This window comes from Leucoraja erinacea, chromosome 18 (assembly GCF_028641065.1).
Source record: "Leucoraja erinacea ecotype New England chromosome 18, Leri_hhj_1, whole genome shotgun sequence".
Classification (NCBI taxonomy): Eukaryota; Metazoa; Chordata; class Chondrichthyes; order Rajiformes; family Rajidae; genus Leucoraja; species Leucoraja erinaceus.
In genome coordinates this window covers 18,615,978-18,639,436 of record NC_073394.1, presented here as the reverse complement: position 1 = coordinate 18,639,436, position 23,459 = coordinate 18,615,978, and the positions used below count along the sequence as shown (strand labels likewise).

At 42.4% G+C, this 23,459-nt stretch overlaps 1 protein-coding gene and 1 long non-coding RNA gene across 9 annotated transcripts in view; one reads left to right on the top strand and one right to left on the bottom strand.

Annotated features, from left to right (window-relative positions):
* The window catches only part of LOC129705712 (low-density lipoprotein receptor-related protein 5-like), a 159,515-nt gene extending 150,572 nt beyond the window's left edge, over window positions 1–8,943 (bottom strand). For both annotated transcript variants that reach the window (XM_055649453.1, XM_055649454.1), the window contains exon 1: window positions 8,738–8,943. In XM_055649453.1, the coding sequence (XP_055505428.1) occupies window positions 8,738–8,792 (55 nt within the window). In that variant the 5' untranslated portion in view covers window positions 8,793–8,943. The remainder of the gene's footprint in view (window positions 1–8,737) is intronic.
* A 114-nt stretch (window positions 8,944–9,057) lies between these two features.
* The window catches only part of LOC129705716 (uncharacterized), an 89,890-nt gene continuing 75,488 nt past the window's right edge, over window positions 9,058–23,459 (top strand). For 3 of the 7 annotated variants that reach the window (XR_008724951.1, XR_008724956.1, XR_008724957.1), the window contains exon 1: window positions 9,083–9,204. This is a non-coding gene — a long non-coding RNA (uncharacterized LOC129705716). Of the gene's footprint in view, window positions 9,205–23,459 lie in introns of all 7 variants that reach the window. The other 4 variants (XR_008724950.1, XR_008724952.1, XR_008724949.1 and 1 more) reach the window with 3 other exon arrangements.

Sequence of the window (23,459 nt, the reverse complement as noted above, 5' to 3'; positions counted from 1 at the left end):
CATTTCTACCAGAGCCTCGTCAAAAGAAGAATTAAGGGCTTGTCGCACTTGGGCATTATTTGCTCATCACGATGCAAAACGTAACATCATTCACGCGTCACGCATGCGTCGTGACATGCACGTGACTTGCGCATGGCTGCATTATGCGTGCATGGCTTATGATGAAACGTGGTGGCGTAGGCAGTGAAGCGCGCCTCTCCAGGATTTTGGGATTCACAAAATCTTTGCACGCCACCTGTGTGACGCGCAAATGAGGCCCAAGTGGGACAGGCCCTCTAATTTCCCTAATCTGTCCCTGGAATACAACTCTTTTGTTCACCTTTAGACCAAATGTAGGTAGCCAAAAGCAGAGCGTTGTTCACAAACCCGAAATTGAATATCAGCAGGCACATGTCCAAGAGTAAACGGAGGGGGTGATAATTTGTCAATGGATTTGGCTTTTTTTTCTCTTTAAATTTTGACTTGCTTAATTGATACCAGTGTTGCAATTGTAACAAAGCAGCTTTGCCGAAGGTATAGGTGGTACTGGAGCACTAGTCTTCAGCGCTGTAGCTTGGTTGATACCGTGTCTTTGTTACCGTTGACCCACATTTTTCTTGATCTTATCTAGAGTAAATTAAATCAATGGAGGATGTGCTTCCTTGTTGTGGCTAAGATCAGTCATCCATTCAATATTTCTGACTTTCTCAGCTGACATATAGACAATAGGTGCAGGAGTAGGCCATTCGGCCCTTCAAGCCAGCACCGTCATTCAATGTGATCATGGCTGATCAAGTCCAATCAGTACCCCGTTCCTGCCTTCTCCCCATATCCCACGACTCCGCTATTTTTTTAATATAAAGAGTCCTATCTAGCTCTCTCTTGAAAGCATCCAGAGAACCCGCCTCCACTGCCCTCTGAGACAGAGAATTCCACAGACTCGCCACTCTCTGTGAGAAAAAGTGTTTCCTCGTCTCTGCTCTAAATGGCTTACTCCTTATTCTTAAACTGTGGCCCCTGGTTCTGGACTCCCCAACATCAGGAACACGTTTCCTGCCTCTAGCATGTCCAAACCTTTAACAGTCTTATATGTTTCAATGAGATTCCCTCTCATCCTTCTAAACTCCAGAGTGTACAAGCCCAGCTGCTCCATTCTCTCAGCATATGACAGTCCTGCCAGCTTGTAAAACTACGCTGCACTCCCTCAATAGCAAGAATGTCCTTCCACAAATTAGGAGACCAAAACTGCACACAATACTCCAGGTGTGGCCTCACTCGGGCTCTGTACAACTGCAGAAGGATCTCTTTGCTCCTATATTCAATTCCTCTGGTTATAAAGGCCAACATGCCATTTGCTTTCTTCACTGCCTGCTGTACCTGCTTACTTTCATAGACTGATGTACAAGGACCCCCAGATCCCGTTGTACCTCCCCTTTTCCCAACTTGACGCCATTTAGAAAATGATCTGCCTTCCTGTTTTTGCAACCAAAGTGGATAACCTCACATTTATCCGCATTAAACTTAATCTGCCATGCATCTGCCCACTCCCCCAACCTGTCCAAGTCACCCTGCATTCTCATAGCATCCTCCACACAGTTCACACTGCCACCCAGCTTTGTGTCATCTGCAAATTTGCTAATGTCACTTTGAATTATTGATGTATATTGTAAATAGCTGCGGTCCAAGCACCGAGCCTTGCGGTACCCCACTAGTCATTGCCTGCCATTCTGAAAAGGACCCGTTAATCCCTACTCTTTGCTTCCTGTCTGCCAACCAATTCTCTCTCCATGTTAGCACTCTACCCCCAATACCATGTGCCCTAATTTTGCCCACTAATTTCCTATGTGGGACCTTATGAAATGCTTTCTGAAAGTCCAGGTACACTACATCCACTGGCTCTCCCTTGTCTATTTTCCTAGTTACATCTTCAAAAAATTCCAGAAGATTAGTCAAGCATGATTTCCCCTTCGTAAATCCATGCTGACTCAGACCGATCCTGTACTGCTATCCAAATGTTCGCCTATCTCATCTTTTATAATTGACTCCAGCATCTTCCCCACCACCGATGTCAGGCCAACTGGTCTATAATTCAGTTTTCTCCCTCCCGCCTTTCTTAAAAAGTGGGATAACATTAGCTATCCTCCAATCCACAGGAACTGATCCTGAGTCTATAGAACATTGGAAAATTATCACCAATGCATCCTCTATTTCTAGAGCCACTTCCTTAAGTAATCTGGGATGCAGACCATCAGGCCCTGGGGATTTAACAGCCTTCAGTCCCATCAGTCTATCCATTTCTGCCCAATATGGATTTCCTTCAGTTCCTCCATCACCCCAGATCCTCTGGCCACTACTATATCAGGAAGATTGTTTGTGTTCTCCTTAGTGAAGACAGATCCAAAGTACCTGTTCAACTCACCTGCCATTTCCTTGTTCCCCATAATAAATTTACCTTTTTTGGTCTTGAAGGGTTTGATCGAACGATTCGCTGCAACCTCTGGATGTCGTGCTTGGTGGCCGAGCCAAACCAGACCATGATGGAGAAGGTGAGGACAGACTTTACAATGGCCGTAGGGAATTGGACCATCATTGCCTGTGGCAGATTGTGCTTCCTCAGCTGCCGCAGGAAGTACATCCTCCTGTGTGCCTTTTTGACTGTGGAGTTGATGGTGGCCCCCCCATTTAAAATCCTTGGGGATGATGGTTCCCAGGAACTTAATGTGATGCGACTGTGGTGGTGGTGGTGTTGTTGATGGTGAGTGGGGTGAGGGGAGGGGGAGCTCTACTAAAGTCTACAATCAATTCCACTGTCTTAAGAGCATTGAGCTCCAGGTCATTGCGATGGCACCAGGACACCACCCGTGTCCCCCCCCTTCCTGTCTGTAGGCCGATTCCTCCCAATCCTGGATCAGTCCAATCAGGGTTGCTTCATCTGCAAACTTGAAAGTGGAGGTGCAGTCATTGGTGTAGAGAGAGTAGAGGAGAGGGGAGAGAATGCAGCCTTGCAGTGGGATGGATCTCCCAGTCTGAATCCCAGACCCCAGGGATTCAAACAGAAGGATTGTACATGGTTGAGTGGGCGAGGAACCACATTGATATGTCTGAATTGAGTCATTGCCAGGTGGTCTAACAGTTCAATTCATGTGGTCCAATCTTGTATTTTTTTAAATACAACTAAACTAATTCAAATCAAGACCCTTCTTCAGAACATCAACTATTTCCTTTGCTCCATAGATGCTGCCTCACCCGCTGAGTTCCTCCAGCATTTTTGTCTACCTTTGATTTTCCAGCATCTGCAGTTCCTTCTTAAACTATTTCAAATGGCAACTTAACAATCAACCACTTCAATGGGTTTTGAGTCACATATGTGCTAGACCAATTAAAGGCAGTAGATTTCTGGCCTCAAAGGGTATTGATGAACCATGTGGCATTTATCAACAACCTAGTAGCTTCATGCTGATTCCAGCTTTATTTTTCCTTCCCAAAACCCAACCAACTCAGATTTTTTGCTCAGCACAAAATGGAGAACTGAACCAGAGATCTTACTGGAGTGAATAATTTTGTCATACAGCAAGGAAACAGGCCCTTCAGCCCAGCTTGCCCACACCGACCAACAATGTCCCATTTATGCTAGTGCCACCGGCCTGACATTGGGCCATATCTCTCTAAACCTATCCTATCCATGTACCTGTCTAAATGTTTCTTAAGTTCCCAATTTCCATATTCTGGGCAAGGGACTCTGGGCAGTTATTTGACCGGTTCCTTTTATGTTTTGTACACCTCTATACGATCCTCCTGTGCATCAAGGAATAGAGACCTAGCCTGTTCAACATCTCCCTATATCTCAAGTACTGGCAACATCCTCGCAAATCTTCTCTGCACACTTCCCAGCTTGACATCATCTTACTTATAACAGGGTCTCCAAAATTGAACAATACTCTAAATGTGGCCTCATTAACATATTCTATAACTGCAACATGACGTCTCAACCTCTATACTCAAGATTCTGACTGAAATAGCCAATTTGCCTGAAGCCTTTATGACCACCCCATCTACCTGTGATGCAATTTTCAAGGAACTATGCCTGCACTCCTAGATCCCTCTGCTCTACAACACTCCCCAGAGCCCAACCATTCACTGTTTAGGTCCTGCCCATGTTAGACTTCCCAAAATGCAAACACCTCACATTTCTGTGCATTAAATTCCATCAACCATTCCACAGCCCACCTGCTTAATCAATCAAGATCCTGCTGCAGTTTCTGACCATCATCTTTACTATCCACAATACCACCCACATTAGTGTAATCTGCAACCTTGCTAATCATACCATGTACGTTCTCATCCAAATAATTGATATAGATGACAAACAGCAACGGGACCAGTCCCAAACCACACAACACAAGTCACAGGCCCCCAATCCAAATAGCAAACTTCCATCTTCACCCTCTGCTTCTATCCATGAAGCTAATTTTCTATCCATTCAGTTATCTCCCCTTGGATTCCATAGGATCTAACTTTCCAGAGCAGCCTACTAAGTGGAACGTTGTTCTGAAGAAGGGCCTCGACCCAAATCATCATCCATTCCTTCTCTCCAGAGATGCTGCCTGTCCCACTGAGTTACTCCAGCTTTTTGTGTCTATTTTCAGTTTGAACCAGCATTTGTAGTTCCTTCTTACACACTTGTTAAATGCCTTGCAGAAATCCATATATACAATGTCTACTGATCTGCCTTCATCAACCTTTTTGGTCACATCTTCAAAAAACTCACGATTTGTGAGACACACCCACCCATGTACTGGAGGACAAAGGATCTAAGGGAGTAGAGGAACTGAAATAAATTGTAATTAATCGAGAAATAGTATTGGGTAGGCTAACGGGACTGAAGGATGATAAATCCCCTGGGCCTGCATCCCAGAGTCCTCGGGGAGGTGGCTCTAGAAATAGTGGACGCATTGGTGATCATTTTCCAATGTTCAATAGATTCAGGATTAGTTCCTGTGGATTGGAGGATAGCTAATGTTATCCCACTTTTCAAGAAAGGAGTGAGAGAGAAAACTGGGAATTACAGAACAGTTAGCTGGACTTCGGTGGTGGGAAATATGTTGGAGTCAATTATTAAAGAGGTAATAATGGGGCATTTGGATAGCAGTAAAAGGATTAGTCCAAGTCAACATGGATTTATGAAAGGGAATTCATGCTTGACTAATCTTCTGGAATTTTTTGAGGATGTGACAAGTAAAATGGATGAAGGGGAGCCAGTGAATGTAGTGTATCTTGACTTTCAGAAAGCCTTTGATAAGGTCCCGCATGGGAGACTGGTGACTAAAATTAGAGCACTTGGTATTGGGGGTAGGGTGTTGACATGCATAGAAAATTGGTTGGCAGACAGGAAACAGAGTAGGAGTGAACGGATCCTTTTCAGAATGGCAGGCAGTGGCGAGTGGAGTGCCGCAAAGCTCGGTGTTGGGGCGGCAACTGTTTACCATATATATGAATGATTTGGAAGAGAGAATTAGGAGCAACACTAGCAAGTTTGCGGATGACACAAAGCTGGGTGGCAGTGTAAACTGTGAAAAGGATGTTAAGAGGTTGCAGGGTGACCTGGACAGGTTGAGTGAGTGGGCAGATGCGTGGCAGATGCAGTATAATAAACATAAATGTGAGGTTATCCACCTTGGCAGCAAAAACAAGGGGGCAGATTATTATCTCAATGGGGTTAGGTTAGGTAAGGGGGAGGTGTATTGAGACCTGGGTGTCCTTGTACACCAGTCACGGAAAGTTGGCGTGCAGGTACAGCAGGCAGTGAAGAAAGCTAATGGAATGTTGGCCTTCATAACAAGAGGATTTCAGTATAGGAGTAAAGACGTTCTTCTGCAGTTGTATAGGGCTTTGGTAAGGCCACATCTGGAGTATTGTGTACAGTTTTGGTCTCCTAATTTGAGGATGGACATCCTTGTGATAGAGGCAGTGCAGCTTAGGTTCACGAGATTGATCCCTGGGATGGCGGAACTGTCATATGAGGAAAGTTTGAAAAGACTAGACTTGTATTCACTGGAGTTTGGAAGGATGAGGGAGAGATCTTATAGAAACATATAAAATTATAAAAGGACTGAACAAGCTAAATGCAGGAAAAATTTTCCCAATGATGGGCGAGTCCAGAACCAGGGGCCACAGTCTAAGAATAAAGGGGAGGCCATTTAAGAACGAGGCGAGAAAAAACTTTTTCATCCAGAGTTGTGAATTTGTGGAATTCCCTGCCACAGAGGGCAGTGGAGGCCAAATCACTGGATGGATTTAAGAGAGAGTTAGATAGAGCTCTAGGGGCTAGTGGAATTAAGGGATACGAGGAGAAGGCAGGCACTGGTTATTGATTGGGGACGATCAGCCATGATCACAATGAATAGCGGTGCTGGCTCGAAGGGCCGAATGGCCTCCTCCTGCACCTATTTTCTGTTTCCATGTCCAAAATCATGTTGAATATCTCGAATCAGCCCGTGTCCATCTAAATGCATGTATATCTTATCCCTCAGAATACTCTCTAGTAACTTTCCCACCACAGGCTTTTCCCTGCAGCCCTTCTCGAGTAGAGCCACATTTGCTCCCCTCCAATCTTAGATAGATAGATAGCCTTTTATTGTCATTCAGACCGAAGTCTGAACGAAATTGCAGCAGTCATACATATAATACCATACAATAAAACAACAATAAACACATATTAACATCCACCACAGTGAGTCCATCTTTCGGCACCTCACCAGTATTTAATGACTCGTAAATCTCTGCCAGGGCACCTACAATTTTCTCCCTAGATTGCCACAGTGTTCCAGGATATATCTGATCAGGCCCGGGAGATTTGTCTTCCTTCAAACACCTCAGGACCTTGAGCACCTCTTCAATCGTAATACTGACTGCTCTCAAGACCCTTCCATTGACTGCCCCAGTTCCCCAATTTCCCTCTAGAAATGAATAATGTTTTATTGGATCGTATGTCTTTCTTGACCATCTCTTGTTCCTCCATGCTGAGTTGATCACTAAATCTCTAATATGTCATTGAACATTGAGGGAAATTTACTTTGATGTCTGCATTGTTTCATGGCCCAAACGGCAGATTAATATTGTACACGGTTTGATAGCTCCTCTTCCTTATTCCATGAGTACTTGGTACAACTAAACCAAAAATGTGAATCTTCTCATCTTTGAAGTGAGAATAGCGTTTTATAGTAAAATATATTAAACGGGTAACATGTTCAACTTTTTTTAAATGTTTAACGTGCAAGAGGCAATTCTGCAAAGTAGCCTAATCGCAATGTCACAAAGCTATGACAGTAAAAAAACTCTATTAAACGTTTCTTCTGGTAATAATGTCACCATAAATATTCCAATTTATTGAGAACATGTTTTAAAATGTAACACACCAAAGGTAAACTTTCCTAAAAGCTGATCTATTTTACAAATATAGCATTTGAATCGCTGGTCACAGATATGTAATTTGCACATGTCCTTCACAATTAAATAAGTTTATTGCTTCCTTATAGAATGGTTTATAACACAACTTACCACACAAATATTCAAGAAAGGTTAGAGCATCATTTATGACATTCATATTTTCTAATTTAGACGTTAAACTAATATGTGTTTAGGTTTCAATCAGAACAATTTTTTTTTTAAAAGACATGAATTGATCCATTGACTTTTCTCCAATCTAATATATTTAACGTTACAATTCATTGAATTGTACATTTAAAGAATGCCTTCCTTGTGTTTCAGGTTAATCAGTCACTTCGCTTAAAATTGAACAATATCATTGAGGTACAAAAAATATAGAACGTGTGGATTACATCGTACGTTAATATTTAAAAAAATATAAAACATTGGGTTTAAACTAAACAGCCTGGATCGGGAATAGCTCAGGAATTAATAAACCATTTCTGTACAGTTTCGTGTTTACGAACTCCCACTCCATACAAGTTTACTTCTCCTGAATGTTCACATTCCAATACTTAAGTTTTCGCTAACACACTTATATAAAAAGGTATGGATTTCGTGGGAAAACTGCGCGCATATTTTAAGCTTCTGTTGGCTGAAAATTAATCATTAACTAATACGATTAGCTAAGTTTTTGAAACTCACAACTTGTTGAAATTGTACAGATGTCATTTTCCAGAACAGAAATATCGCACTATAAATACATTCACACAGGCATACATACACACCGAAAAAAATGAGGTGATCGTACTAAACCAAATAAAGTGCCAACAATCGCAGACACATATACTTGCTACTTGCTCTTTAATGCCGACTCCACACAGGTCGTGTGATACATTTTGACGAACTTTTCAGAACACCACGAAGTGACACCCGACACGACGTCTTAAACGCTTGTAACCGCGGCCTTATTATAATTGATGTTTTCATGTAAAGGGTTTACATATCTAACCTAATTCAATTTAGCCTACACGCAATTTAACATTCACGGTTCAAGCTACTAAAATCTTCTAAAGACCAAATTAAACGTGTAATCATCAGGACTACGATCTTTCACACTTTATGTTTGGAAAAAAAATACATCGCTTTGCAGTGCTAATGGTCCGAATACTTTTTTTTTGCGCTGCCACACGACACTGGAAGCAGTCGGTTTCTCCAAAACTTTCATTTACTACAAATAGAAACGTAATGAAGCAACAATGCAGAGCCCCCCGGTAAGATCACAGATATAAGCAACACCCAGTTGGACAACAGGCACAAAACCCACGCCTACCTGTTGCAATCAGACAGTGACTGAAGGCGATCAGCGTTAGTAATAAAGTCTCCATTTGCAGTCGGAGGAACAAGTGAAAATGTTTCACTCGGGCCCCATAGTTGCAATGTATCGCCCCACACGCACACACAAGAGCGCCTTCGCTCGCTCCCCTGTCGCCAGCTCTGTCCCCTCTGGACAACTTTTCCTTACCTCCCTCCCTCCCCCCAACCACTGCCGAACTCGCCAGCGGAAGCCCAGCCACTAGTTTGATTGACTACGGTCTCTGCCCAATCGCCAGGAGAGCCCTGCACGCTTGCCCTTTCAAGCTGCGAAATCACTGAGTTGCAGCCGTCCAGTAACAAGCGGCGGGAGGCAGCACCTTCACGCCCACCCTTCCCTCCAAATAGAAGTTCGGCTGACTTGAAGAATTTTGTCGATTTGGCTCCGTGCCACAGGACCGTCTGGAAGAGTGTCGCTTAAGCAAAGTAACGATTGAGTTTATGTAAAGTTACTAGTAGCTTTAATATTTTTGTTTAGAGGTTCATTTTGCAGGCGCGCGCTGATAATCAAAATATGCCTCGGGGAGCGAGAGTTATTTCCACAATTGTTTTCTTTTTGTACAGGCAGGTTTTTCAACTTCCGAAAAAAAAAAGAAAAGCATATCTGACGCGAATATTGCAGCCTGTTACTTCTTCCAGACATTAATGAGAGGGAAGTACACCAGACAGATGAATCTATTATCTATGTGGTTACTTTAAAAAAAATGTAGCCACATACTCCAAATTTGCTTCGAAATGCAGGAAAAAAAACACTGCCACCAATTGGTGTCAAGGCAAACAGCAAACTATCTTTGTTCAAATGTGATATGCAGCTCACCCCTGTATTAGAATCCTGGCCCACTTAGAAAGTGGGTATATACCGTGGTTATGGCTATTTTCTGTGTTTAAATGTTCCAGATAAAAGTTAAACCCAAAATGTCGTATCCAACTCGATTTGTCAAAGTGTGGATGTAAAGTTTTAGCCCCTTCTCCATCCAAACTTCCACAGGGACGTGTCATTCCAATAGTACTTGCACTGATTTCTTTGTTTAGTTAGCTACTAAATTTCAGTTTTTGCAACATGAGTATTTGGAAAGAGACAGTTGTATGTGACTTTTGAAAAATCAGAGCTTTGTCCACAGGTTTATTTTAAATTGGGTTGAGCAACTAGATTAAAATCCAGACACTTCTGCTAGATGATTTTCAACACTTAAAAAGTTGAGCGTTTTTTACTTTGTTTTAATTCATCCGATGTACTTTGTTTCATGAAAACTGGGATTTTTTTTGCTTTCTGAAGAGTGACGGTGTGAAAGGGAAGGAAACATGGAATGCAAAGGTCCCCGGGTGTTGTACCTCTTGTGAACAGGTTCACCCACTTAGAAACTGTCGGGACAGAAGATGTTAACGCACTGAGCGGCGCACTGGCTTGCGAAGCAAAAAGTGCTGTTGAGCCAAAACCAAAGAGGCCGACGTCAGGCAACGCCGTGGTAGTTGGAGACTCTATCGTGAGAGGTACGGACAGGTGTTTCTGCAGCAACAGACGGGATTCGAGGATGGTGTGCCGCCTCCCTGGTGCCAGGATCCAGGATGTCCTGGACAGAGTGCAGAAAATCCTCGAGAGCGAAGTTGAACACCTGGAAGTGGTAGTGCATGTTGGCACAAACGATGTCGGAAAGAAGGGGATGAATATTCTGAAGTGTGACTTTAGAGAGCTGAAGGGCAGGACCTCCAGGGTGGTTATCTCCGGTTTGTTTCCAGTTCCTTGTGCTGGTGAGAGCAGGAACAGGAAGATACAGGACCTGAATGTGTGGCTGAGGAACTGGTGCAGGGATTTAGATTCTTAGACCACTGGGATCTGTTTTGGAGTAAGGGGGAACTGTACAAAAGGAACGGATTGCACCTTAACAGGTGGTTTTAAACTAAATAAGGGGGGAGGGTGTCAAATGGGATAGTCAAGGACGGAGTTAAAGGGAAAAGGAGTAAATCGATAGTTAATGACCCCAGAATTAACGGGAAAGAAAGCTCACAAAGGGATAAGAGAGTATGGCCAAGTGTAATAGGGATTGATGTGAAAGGTGAGATGCGGAAGGAATTAAAAATATTGTATATGAATGCGCGAAGTATAAGAAGTAAAGTAGATGAGCTTGAGGCTCAGTTAGAGGTTGGTAGATATGACATTGTGGGGATTACTGTGCGTGCTGCAGGAGGATCGGGCATGGGAACTTAATATTCAGGGTTATACATCCTATAAAAAGGACAGGCAGGTGGGCAGAGGAGGGGGGTAGCTCTGTTGGTTCCCTCATGGAATTCAGACCCTTGCGAGGGAAGACATAGGGACTGACGAGGTAGTCACTGGATTGAGTTGAGGAATTGCAAAGGCAAGAAGACACTAATTGGTGTTATATAAAGACCCCCAAATAGTAGCCCAGATGTAGGGTGTAGGTTGCAGCAGGAGTTAAAACTGGCATGTAAGGAAGGTAATGCCACTGTGGTGATGGGGGATTTCAATATCCAGGTAGACTGGCAAAATCAGGTTGGTTCAGGACCACAAGAAAGATAATTTGTAGAATGCCTCCGAGATGGATTCTTAGAGCAGCTTGTAATGGAGCCGACCAGAGAAAAGGCAATTCTGGATTTAGTGTTGTCCAATGAACCAGATTTGATAAGAGAACTAGAGGTAAAGGAGCCACTTGGAGGTAGTGATCATAATATGATTATTTTTAATCTACAATTTGAGGAGAAGATTAAATCGGAAGTGTCAGTGATGCAGTTGAACAAAGGGGACTATGAAGGCATGAGGGAGGAGCTGGCCAAGGTATACTGGAAAGGGATCCTAGCAGGAATGACGGTGGAACAGCAATGGCAGGAATTTTTGGGCATAATGTGGAAGACGCAGGATCATTTCATTCCAAAAAAGAAGAAAGATTCTAAGGAAAGTAGGAGGCAACTGTGGCTGACAAGAGAAGTTAGGAATAGAATAAAACTAAAAGAAAGGATGTATAACATAGCAAAGAGTAGCCGGATTGGGAAACTTTCATAGGACAACAAAAGGAAACAAAATGGGCAACGGGGGCTGAAAAGATGGAGTACGAGGGGAAGCTGGCCAAGAATATAAAAAGGACAGTAAAAGCTTCTTTAGATATGTTGAGGGAAAAAGAATAGCAAAGTCAAATGTGGGTCCCTTGAAGGAGACATGGGTGAAATTATTATGGGGAACAAGGAAATGGCAGAAGAGTTGAGCAGGTACTTTGGATCTGTCTTCGCCAAGGAAGACACAAATATTCTCCCAGAAATACTGGAGGACAGAGGATCTAAGGGGGTAGAGGAACAGAAATAAATTTTCATTAGGCGAGAAATAATATTGGGTAGGCTAATGGGACTGAAGGATGATAAATCCCCTGGGCCTGATGGTCTGCATCCCAGTGTCCTCGGGGAGGTGGCTCTAGCAACAGTGGATGCATTGGTGATCATTTTCCAGTGTTCAATAGATTCAGGATCAGTTCCTGTGAATTGGAGGATAGCTAATGTTACCCCACTTTTCAAGAAATGAGCGAGAGAGAAAACGGTGAATTACAGACCAGTTAGCCTGACCAGTGGTGGGAAAGATGTTGGAATCAATTATTAAAGAGGTAATAATGGGGCATTTGGATAGCCGTAAAAGGATTAGTCCAAGTCAGCATGGATTTATGAAAAGAAAATCATGCTTGACTAATCTTCTGGAATTTTTTGAGGATGTGACAAGTAAAATGGATGAAGGGGAGCCAGTGGATGTAGTATATCTAGACTTTCAGAAAGCCTTTGATAAGGTCTCTAGGAGACTGGTGACTAAAGTTAGAGCACATGGTATTGGGGGTAGGGTGTTGTCGTGGATAGAAAATTGGTTGACAGACAGGAAGCAAAGAGTAGGAGTGAACGAGTCCTTTTCAAAATGGCAGGCAGTGGCGAGTGGAGTTCCGCAAGGCTCGGTGTTGGGGCCGCAACTCTTTACCATATATATTAATGATTTGGAAGAGGGAATTAGGAACAACACTAGCAAGTTTGCGGATGACACAAAGCTGGGCGGCAGTGTGAACTATGAAGAGGATGTTAGGAGGTTGCAGGGTGACCTGCACAGGCTGAGTGTGTGGTTGATGCAGTATAATATAATGTGAGGTTATCCACTTTGGCGTCAAAACAAGGGGGCAGATTATTATCTCAATGCGGTTAGGTTAGGTAAGGGGGAGGTACAGAGAGACCTGGGTGTCCTTGTACACGTCACTGAAAGTTGGCGTGCAGGTACAGCAGGCAGTGAAGAATGTTAATGGAATGTTGGCAGGATATCAGTATTGGAGTAAAGAGGTTCTTCTGCAGTTGTATAGGGCTCTGGTAAGACCACATCTGGAATATTGTGTACAGTTATGGTCTTCAAATTTGAGGAAGGACATCCTTGTGATTGAGGCAGTGCAGCGTAGGTTCAGGAGATTGATCCCTGGGATGGTGGGACTGTCATATGAGGAAAGATTGAAAAGACTAGGCTTGTATACACTGGAGTTTAGAAGGATGAGGGGAGATCTTATAGAAACATATAAAATTATAAAAAGACTGGACAAGCTAGACGCAGAAAAAATGTTCCCAATGTTGGGCGGATCCAGAACCGGGGACACACACAGTCATAGAAGGGGAGGCCATTTATGACTTGGGTGAGAAAAAACTTTTTCACCCAGAGAGTTGTGAAATTGTGGAATTCCCTGCCACAGAGGGCAGTGGAGGTAAAATCACTGGATGGATTTAAGAGAGAGTTAGATAGAGCTCTAGGGGCTAGTGGAATCGAGGGATATGGGGAGAAGGCAGGCACAGGTTATTGATTGGGGGATGATCAGCCATGATCACAATGAATGGCGGTGCTGGCCCGAAGGGCTGAATGGCCTCCTCCTGCACCTATTTTCTATGTTTCTGGTAGGATGTCTGATAGCCCGTCAACATGGTGAGTGAGACAGTATGACTCGGACTAAGCCGTGTAAGGTTAGATATTCCCCATTGTGACATTATTTGAAACAATAGGGAATTATCTGTTTTCCTTATTACATGATAGAATATTAGTGTGTTTCATTCAGTTTTTGCTTACCAAAGAAAGTAACATCTTCAGCCAGCTTGGTGTAGAAATGCAGCAAGGACTTGTCTAATCTAGAACAATTTTGGCATGGCAGGAACCACAAGGAACTTCAGACGTGTTTGTCAAACAGCTTGATATTAAACTACATTGTGAAATATTTCCTTCATGTTTTGAGACTTCCTGGGATGAACATAAAAGGAACAACATAAATGGAAATTCTGTATTCTTCATAAACCAAAAGCTTGGTCAAAGAGATTGACTCTAAGGAGAGTGGTAAAGCAGGGAAGAGAGGGTGGAAGTTGGAGAGGGAAGCGATGTAACTGAAGACCTAAAAGGGTGAGTCCATGAAGGCATTTGAAAGCAGTGGAGGATTAGCTTAATTGCAAGCACGAATAATGGGTGAACACATGTGGGTCTAAGGAAATGTACAGCAAAACTTTGGAGGGCATAAGTTTATTGCATATGGAAAAATTAAATCTAGGGTTAAATAACAGGATAGATGAAGATGTTATCAGTAGATGACAGCTAAGGTAAAGGCAAGTTTGAGTAATTTTACAGCAGTGGGAATGAGTGGTCTTAAATAATGTCAGCTATCCAATAGACATTTTACTTGGCATCATATATGACACCAAGACATCAGACAGTCTGGTTCAGCAGCAAGGGAATGGAGTTTATAATGAAGGCCAAGGACAATATTTCTGATCATCCAAAACTGGATCCAGTCTAATCCAAGACAAACAATTGACATAATTTATCTTGAATTTAACTTGCACCCAAAACAATTCCAAAATGCATTTCACCAGCCAAATTGATTAATAACCTTTGGAAAGGAACATAGGCACCTTCCACATGAGATAATCTATTGTTCCACTTTTTGAACTTGAAATTGATGCATTTTCTTCCACAGATGCTGTGAAAAGGTTTAATAGGTGTATTGGAATGTGTTCAGAGTTGCAATAAATCTTGCCAGTGGTGGAATAGTTATAAAAACAAGTACATAGTGAATCTGTCTAAAAGTTAAGACTACAGGTTAACTTCAAAACATATGCCCAATGGTGTCTGCCATACCAGAATTTTGGTGATGACTATCTGCGAGAAGTTAAATAACTTACAAGGAAAAGGACTTACAAGGATATTTATCCATGATGATTTTGTGAATTGATTTTTTTTTTGCATTTGTTTTCCCTATCAGCGCCATTTTAAGGTGCTCTTGACTGATTACTACAGTGCATTATTTTCATTGTTCATGTACGTTGAAATAATGATTAGTTGTGAACATTTTGGGAGAATCTATCGCCCTATATGCCTGCATGTAGAATAAAAATACCATTCATGCCACTATATTTTCCATTTCATATTCCTACTGAAAAAATGACTGAAAAAATATAAAAAAGCATTACAAATGATCTTCCATCTGCATTGCTCTAAACCTGTTAGTTAGCTGTATCTTATTATTTATTTCATTTTCAAATGGGAAGAAAACTCTGAGTTAAGAAAGTTGCTCACATCAAAATGTGAATTTATGTCCTGTAAACGTCTTATTTTTTTTAATCAATTTCAACTCGGGATTGTGATTAATTTAGAAGAGTATTTTAAAATGATGGTGTTTACACAATCCAAACCCTAGAAGAGCAAGTCTAGGGTGCGTATGGAAGTGTTTAAGAAGGAACTGCAGATGCGGGAAAATCGAAGGTACACATAAATGCTGGAAAAACTCTGCAGCAGCATCTATGGAGCGAAGGAAATGGGCAACGTTTCGGGCCGAAACCCTTCTTCAGACTGATCAAAAATGTTTCCTGTTCAGTCTGAAGAAGGCTTTTGGCCCGAAACGTTGCCTATTTCTTTCGCTCCATAGATGCTGCTGCACCCGCTGAGTTTCTCCAGCATTTTTGTGTACCGTGCATATAGAAGTGATTGCAGGTTTGTTAACATGGTGAAGGTTGAAGTGCCAATTAATGATTGACCTAGAAGATTCACTTCCTCCATCACTGTTGAGGTGCAGCTACAGTGTGTCATTTACAAGGCACATGTCAGCCACTTAACAAGCTTTCCAGTTAACAAGCTGCCAGTTCAAAGCAGCAACTTGGCACCACCTCAACAGCTATTGGAGGTCAATAAACGCTGAGGTTCCAGCGACACCGGAAGAACAGGCACAAGTGATGCCATCCCATACACAATGCCCAATTAACACTTTCCTGTGAAATTGAATTATGGATATGCAAATATGAAAATGTGATCCATTACAGGAAGGCAGATCTGAATGGCAGGGACAAATCCTGAAACTGCATTGTTGAAGGCAATTATTAAATTCTTAATCATTATTAAATGCTTGTAGATAGTTTGAGGAGAGCTTGCTGCATTGTGAACATAGTGAATTTGTCCAAAAGTTAAGACTGTAGGTTAACTTCACAACATGTGCTGAATGGTGTCTGCAATACCAAAGACTGAATTGGATCTCATATTTGGATCTGATGCGCTACACTGATGAGAACTATAATTCTGCACTCTGTATCTTCCTCTTTGTTTGTATTTGTATCTATTGTACTTGAATTGTACTTGATTGTATGAATGCATGATATATAATTTGTTTGGATGGCATGCAAAATAAAGCTTTTTGGACTGGAGGCCTGTGACTAGTGGTGTGCCTCGGGGTTCGGTGCAGGGCCAGTTACCATTTGTCATCTACATCAATGATTTGAATGGAACATATAGGGCAAGATTAGCAAGTTTGCTGTGATACTAAAGTGAGTGGTTTTGCAGAAAATTAAGATGGTTGTGAAAGATTGCAGCAGGATCTGAACCGATTGGCCAGGTGAGCTGAGGAATGGATGATGGAATTTCATTCAGAGAAGTGTGAGGTGTTGCATTTTGGGACGTCCAACGAGGGCAGGACCTACCTGAGTGGTAGGCCTCTGGGGAGTGTTGTAGAGCAGAGGGATATAGGAGTGCAGGTGCATGCTATCTTGAAGGTCGAGTCGCGGGTAGATAAGGTTGTCAAAAAGGCTTTTGGCACATTGGCTTTCATCAGTCAGAGTATTATAGAAGTTGGGAGGTCATGTTGCAGTTGTATATGACGTTGGTGAGACCGAATTTAGAATATTGTGTTCAGTTGTGGGCACCATGTTATAGGAAAGATATTGTCAAGCTTGAAAGGGTTCAGAAAAAAATTACGATGATTTTGCCAGGACTAGAGGGTCTGATCTATAGCAAGAGGTTGAGTAGGTTGGGTCTCTGTTCCTTGGAGCGCAGGAGGACGAGGAGGTGATCTTCTAGAAGTGTACAAAATCATGAGAAGAGTAGATCGGGTGGATTCCCCTACTCTTGCCCAGAGTAGGGGAATCGAGGATCAGAGGACATAGGTTTAAGGTGAAATAAAAAAGATTTAATAGGAATCTGAGGGGTAACTGTTTCACACAAAGGGTGGTGGGTGTATGGAACAAGCTGTCGGAGGAGGTCATTGAGGCTGGGACTATCTCATCGCTTAAGAAACAGTTGGACAGGTACATGGATAGGACAGGTTTGGAGGGATATGGACCAAGTGCAGGCACGTGGGTCTAGTGTAGCTGGGACATGTTGGTCAGTGTGGGCAAGTTGGGCTGAAGGGCCTATTTCCACACTGCATCACTCTATGACATGTGACAATAATAAACCTGAACCTATTTCTTTAGAAGCGAAGATTGATTTAGCATGAGCAGCAAAAGAAGTTTAATCTGTTTTCTTTGGATTTTCAAAATCAAGGGTGACGTTATTGAAATATGCAAGATACTTATGGGATGAAAGGGTAAATGTTAAATGTTTCCACCACTGGGAGAATCTCAAATTAGGGAACATTGTTACTAGGTAAGAGGATGATAATTTCAAGATGAGGTGTATAAGAAGGTAGTGAATCATTAGTGTTCACTGCCCTGAGTTGCAGAGTCTAGACCGTTTAAAAAGCATTCCGTTCATGCGGCCATACCTGATGAACTGAATGCTTTGAGCAGAAGGCCAACAGGGTGTTGACACCCGTCCCTTCAGAAACTAGAATGTGCATCTAGGCCATTCGTCCCTGCACCGCCATTCAATATGATCATGGCTGATCATCCAACTCAACCTGCCTTCTCTCCATACCCCCTGATCCCCTTAGCCACAAGGGCCACATCTAACTCCCTCTTAGATATAGCCAATGAACTGGCCTCAACTACCCACGGAGAAGAGCATTTGCGCCCGGAATCACCACTTCAGACTCATGTGCATCTTCCCAGGGTCCCTGTTGCAAATGTTAGATCGGTCTTCTTGAGAGTGAACCCACGGAAAGCATTTGGCCCGGACGGAGTTCCTGGCTGTGGTCTTAGTAGCTGTGGCCCAGCTAGCTGGAGCATTCACGGACATCTATAATCTCTCCTTACTCCATTCTGAGGTATCCATCTGCTTCAAGAGGAACCCCATCACCCCAGTGCCGAAGAAAAACAAGATCTGATGCCTAAACGATGAACATCCAGTGGCCTTGACATCCACCAGCATGAAATGCTTTGAGAGGCTAGTTATGGAACGCATTGAATCCAGTCTACCAAGCAGTCTTGACCCACTGCAGTTAGTTTACTGCCACAGATGATGCCATCTCCCTGGCCCTCCACTCATCCCTGGAACACTTGGATAAGAGAGACATATACGTCAGACTGCAGCTCTGCCTTTAACATCATTATACCATCCAAGCTCATCACCAAACTCGCGGGACTTCAAGTTGGCACTCATCTCTGCAACTAGATCCTCGACTTCCTGACCAACAGACCCCAATCAGTGAGGATAGGGGTCAAATCATCCTCTAGGGTAATCCTCAACACTGGTGCTCCACAACGATGCATTCTTAGCGGGCGCGGAAAAGCTGGGCGGCGGGTCTACATGGCCGGACTTTGGATCGGCTTCATGGAGCCATCAGGAGACGATCGGCGGCTGTCGAGGTTGGGTGCCCGCAGTCAAAGAGGAGAGCTGCGATACCCACTGAGTTACTCCAGCACATTGTGTTCTATACTGGTTTCCAGCATCTACAGTTCCTTGTGTCTAAACATGGTGAATGCACATGTCAGATCATTGATATTATATCTTCCTCTTCTTCCATCTGATATATAATGTATGTCACGGAATGGTCTTCGTTTTCTGAACAGATAAAAACACAGTGGATATTTTCATATTGAAGGGAAGGAGCACGTACAGGTTATAAACCAGGAAAAAATATGAATGAAGAGGCGAATGATCTGAGAAGGATTAAATATGTCATACTCTAATCGCTGTTCCAAATGAGGCAATGGGGGGTGGGGACATAGATCAATGATGGCTGAAGGACTCCGAGCTTGTGGTTCCCACATTGGCCTCATTAACCATCTCAGAACCAACAAAACTAAAGTGGAAATAGGGTCATCCTAAGAAAAAGAAGAAGCACTATTGACAATAATTCTTATTGTTTTGATCCTTTATCTCTGCTAGCCAACAGTTCAATTGACTTCCCTCCTTTGTAATAATAAATCTGCACTGCTCGCAGCAGATGGTGACGTTTTGGAACCTTACCATCCATACCAGATTCTTACAACACGATTAACAGCAATGAAGGCAGGGGCTTTGTTACATTTTGACTGTGCTGTTGTTGGTTTCCAATAAAGTCATGGCCACATATGCTGGCTCTGATATCCCAAGAACCATCTGTTACTTCTCTCATGACCTTCATATAATGCAGGCACATTAAATGTTTACATAATAAAAGGATTACAAGTGTTTCTGAATAATGAGTATTAGTGTGAAGGATCACAGTTGCATGATCATAAACCATGTTCACAGTTATTGAGTGGTTTGTCTTTCCTGTTTATGTATGTGTGTGTGTGTGATGTGTGAAACCCTGTTGGACACATGGGTTCCATCTACCAAGTTCCTTGGGAAACCTGCCAAAGTGTCAGACTGCTGTTGTTTTCCCAGTTGGTATATCTTCTCTAATGCAAAAGTGATAAAAAAAAAAGACTTGCCTCCAGTTTCATAACGTAAATCATTTGATTCAAAGAAGAAAGAGAAAACTCAGGACCAGTTTATGTGCCAAAGCATTGTGACTAATTGTGGACACTGGATTTTCAGATGGATATAAACTGAATGAGATACAATGTGCTGAGTATCTCAGCAGGTACTCCAGCACTTTGCATTTCTTTTAGTAGGATGTGACTGCCTGAAAAAATATTTAATCAAAATGGCCCCAAGATTGGTGGACCTCAGTTATGTGAATAACTGAATAAACTAGTGTGGTCCCCCTTAAAACAGATACGATTCAAAGGTGATTGAAACCATTCCGATAATATGGAAAAATTTCCCGAAGCCATAAATTTATGATGGTTAGCAAAATAATACGTTTATTCACAGACAATATCGTTATAAACTGGAATTGACTGTGTGCAATGGCAGATTGAGTCATGACTTTCAAAATAAAATGAGACAATTTCATGAAGTTATATAATGGAATTAGAAATCGCAAGAAAAAAGGTGCACATTATTGAAATATGAAATAAAAACGGAAAAAATGCAGATATCTGACTATCTATTTGAGGGACAAACAAGAAAAAAACACATTTGAATTATATGACTTCACCAGAACTAGGAAACCAGAAAGAAGATTTATTTTAGGTTGCAGAGAGTGCAGAAAACAATTGAAATGTCTACAGGGTTGGAGAACAAGAGATTGAATGTTGCAAATAGTGGTACTTCAGGCTGAGAAGGTGGTAAAGACTCGAGTCCTGATGATTTGTGAAAGAGATGTAAATAGTTGAATGGAATAGAAATGCGAATAAAAGATACCAGAGTAGTGAGAAGCAGAACACTGCAGTTGCTAGATATCTGAAATTACAACACTGGATATATCCCACCATTGAAGACCCATCTGTAGAAAACAAAAAATAGCTGCAGAACTTCAGTTGGAGTTACCTGTCAATGCAAGTCTTTGTTTCTGTCTTTGTCCCTCCCTGTCTTTGTCCTATTACACTGTTTCAGTGAAGCCTAACATCCAGGAAAAGCATCATATCTTCTGTTATAGCCATAGGGCTCAATACGAAATTCTGCAATTTCAGCTCTGCCAGATCATATAACTGTTAGATTTGTTGAAAGCTGGTTAGATTGTAATATTAAAGGTCTCGATCTGAAACATCACCTATCCATGTTCTCCAGAGATGCTGCCTGACCTGCTGAGTTACTCCAGCACTTTGTGACCTTTTGTGTTTTAACCAGCATCTGCAGTTCTTTGCTTCTGCAATTTTAACCTATTAGAGACACATTTGCTTTGTTCTTTACACCCCTCCCATTTTCTACTATTTAAATTGTGCTTATTTTCTAGCTTATCCTAGTCTTGATGAAGGGTTTTGTTTCGGAAACAACTGAAGATGTTGGTTTAAATCGAAGGTAGACACAAAATGGGTCTCGGCCCGAAAAGTCACCCATTCCTTCTCTCCAGAGATGCCGCCTGACCCGCTGAGTTACCCCAGCATTTTGTGTCTATCTTCGAAGAGTTTTGTTTTATGAGGCGGTGACGAATTGATGAGGCTAGGGCAGTGGATGTTGCCTTCATGGACATTAGGAAGTCATTTGTATAAGTCCCCCATGGTAGGCTGATTGAGAAGGTTATGATGAACATTATTCGTGGTAATTTGGCTGTATGTATTCAGGACTGGCTTACTGATAGAAGGCAGAGGGTTGTGATGGAAGGGTGTTATACTGGCTAGAAGTCTATCACCAGTTAAATTCTGCAGTGATTTGTGCTGCGGCCTCTGTAACATATATAAATGACTTGGACATAAATATAGATGGGTTGGTTAGTAATTTTGCTTATGACACCAAGATTGCTGGAACTGTGGACTGTGAGGAAGGCTGTCAAAGTATACAACCGGTTATAGATTAGCTACCGAAATGGGCGGAATACAAGAGAAATGAAGGTTAATCCGAGCAAGTGTGAGATGTTGCATTTTGGGAGATTGAATATAAGGGGAAAGAATAGAGTTAACGGCAAGACCCTCATCAGCATTAATGTACAGGTCTTCAGTTCTATGTCCATAGTTTCCTGAAAGTAGCTACGTAAGTAGATAGAGTGGTAAAGGCGTGTAGTATGCTTGCCGTTGTCGCTCAGGGCATTGTGTACAAGAGTGAGGAAATCATGAAAGTGGGATAACAGAACTAGTGTGAATGGGTGATCTATGGTAAACATGGACTCCGTGGACCAATTATATCAATAACCAATGAAGGTTCTGCTTAGGCCACATTTGGAATATTGTATACTGTTGTGATCACCCCATTGCAGGAAGGATGTAGAGGCTTTGGAGAGAGAGCAGAATGCTGCCTGGATTTGGGGGTATTAGCTACCAGGATGGATTGGGCAGCCTTGGATTTTTTTCTCTCTGGAGTGCTGAACATTGAAGACCTGATAGGAATATATACAATTACGAGAGATATAGAGAGAGAGTGGACACTCGGAACATTTTTCTGTGAATGGAAATGTCAAAGTCTAGAGGCCATAGCTTTAAGGTGAGTGGCAAAGTTTATAGTCATACATACAGCGTGGAAACAAGCCCTTCTGCCCAATTTGCCCATAGCGATTCGTCCCATATACACTTGACCCACCTGCCTGCATTTGGCCCATATCCCTCTAAACCTATCCTATCCATGTACATGTATAAATGTTTCTTAAACATTGTAATGGTATCTACCTCAATTACCTTCTCTGGCAGTCTTTTCCAGACACCCTCCACCCTTTGTGTGAAAAAAAAAAAGTGACCCCTCGGGTTCCTATTAAATCTTTCCCCCCCCCCACTTTATAGGTGATGTGTGGGGCAAAAATATGACACTCGTAATCTTGTTCTTATCGAGTCCACATCATAAGATTAGAAATTGTTCAGCCAGGGCTGAACACACTTCTCGGCATCTGCATACAATGGTGTCTGCCTTGTGCTTCTTGTGCGTGGTGGTGGAAAGATTGGTGGAAACAGGGCCACGACGTGAACGCTCTTTCCTTGACCCCCACCCTCGTAATTACGGACCTCTTTATAATGGATTTTGGTTCTAGCCGATGGAGCGTCCCCCGCAGTAATCAGACACCACTGTCTCTTTAAGAACACGGGCTGCAAGTTACACAGCAGGAGGTCGTTGAAATTGACAAGCAATTGCTTCGATCGATACTTGTGCAATAATACTCTTAAACAATTTAAAAAACAGCCCTTAGTTGCAGTAACAAAAATATTGATTTGTCTGTTAAAAATAACTTTATACTGTATTTGGAAACAACTTGTTTCAAGGAGTGACCACTGGGTGGTTGGAGGGAATCTCTTACTCAGTTATAGCGAACAATCAGCAATAAAGGGCACCATTCCTCGATCACTCCTACCCCATTCCCCCACTAATGGTCCATTATAACGAGGGTTATCTGTACATTAACATGCTGAAAATTTGGAGATGTGGATCGTGTGCAAAGGAGATGAGATTAGTTTATCTTGGCATTATGTTCGGTACAGACATTGTGAGCCGATGGGCCTATTCCTGTGCTGTTCTGTTGTATATTAATAAGCAAATGAGAATAACTGGATTGTTCCATGCCTTCCTGATTGAATAGCCTCCT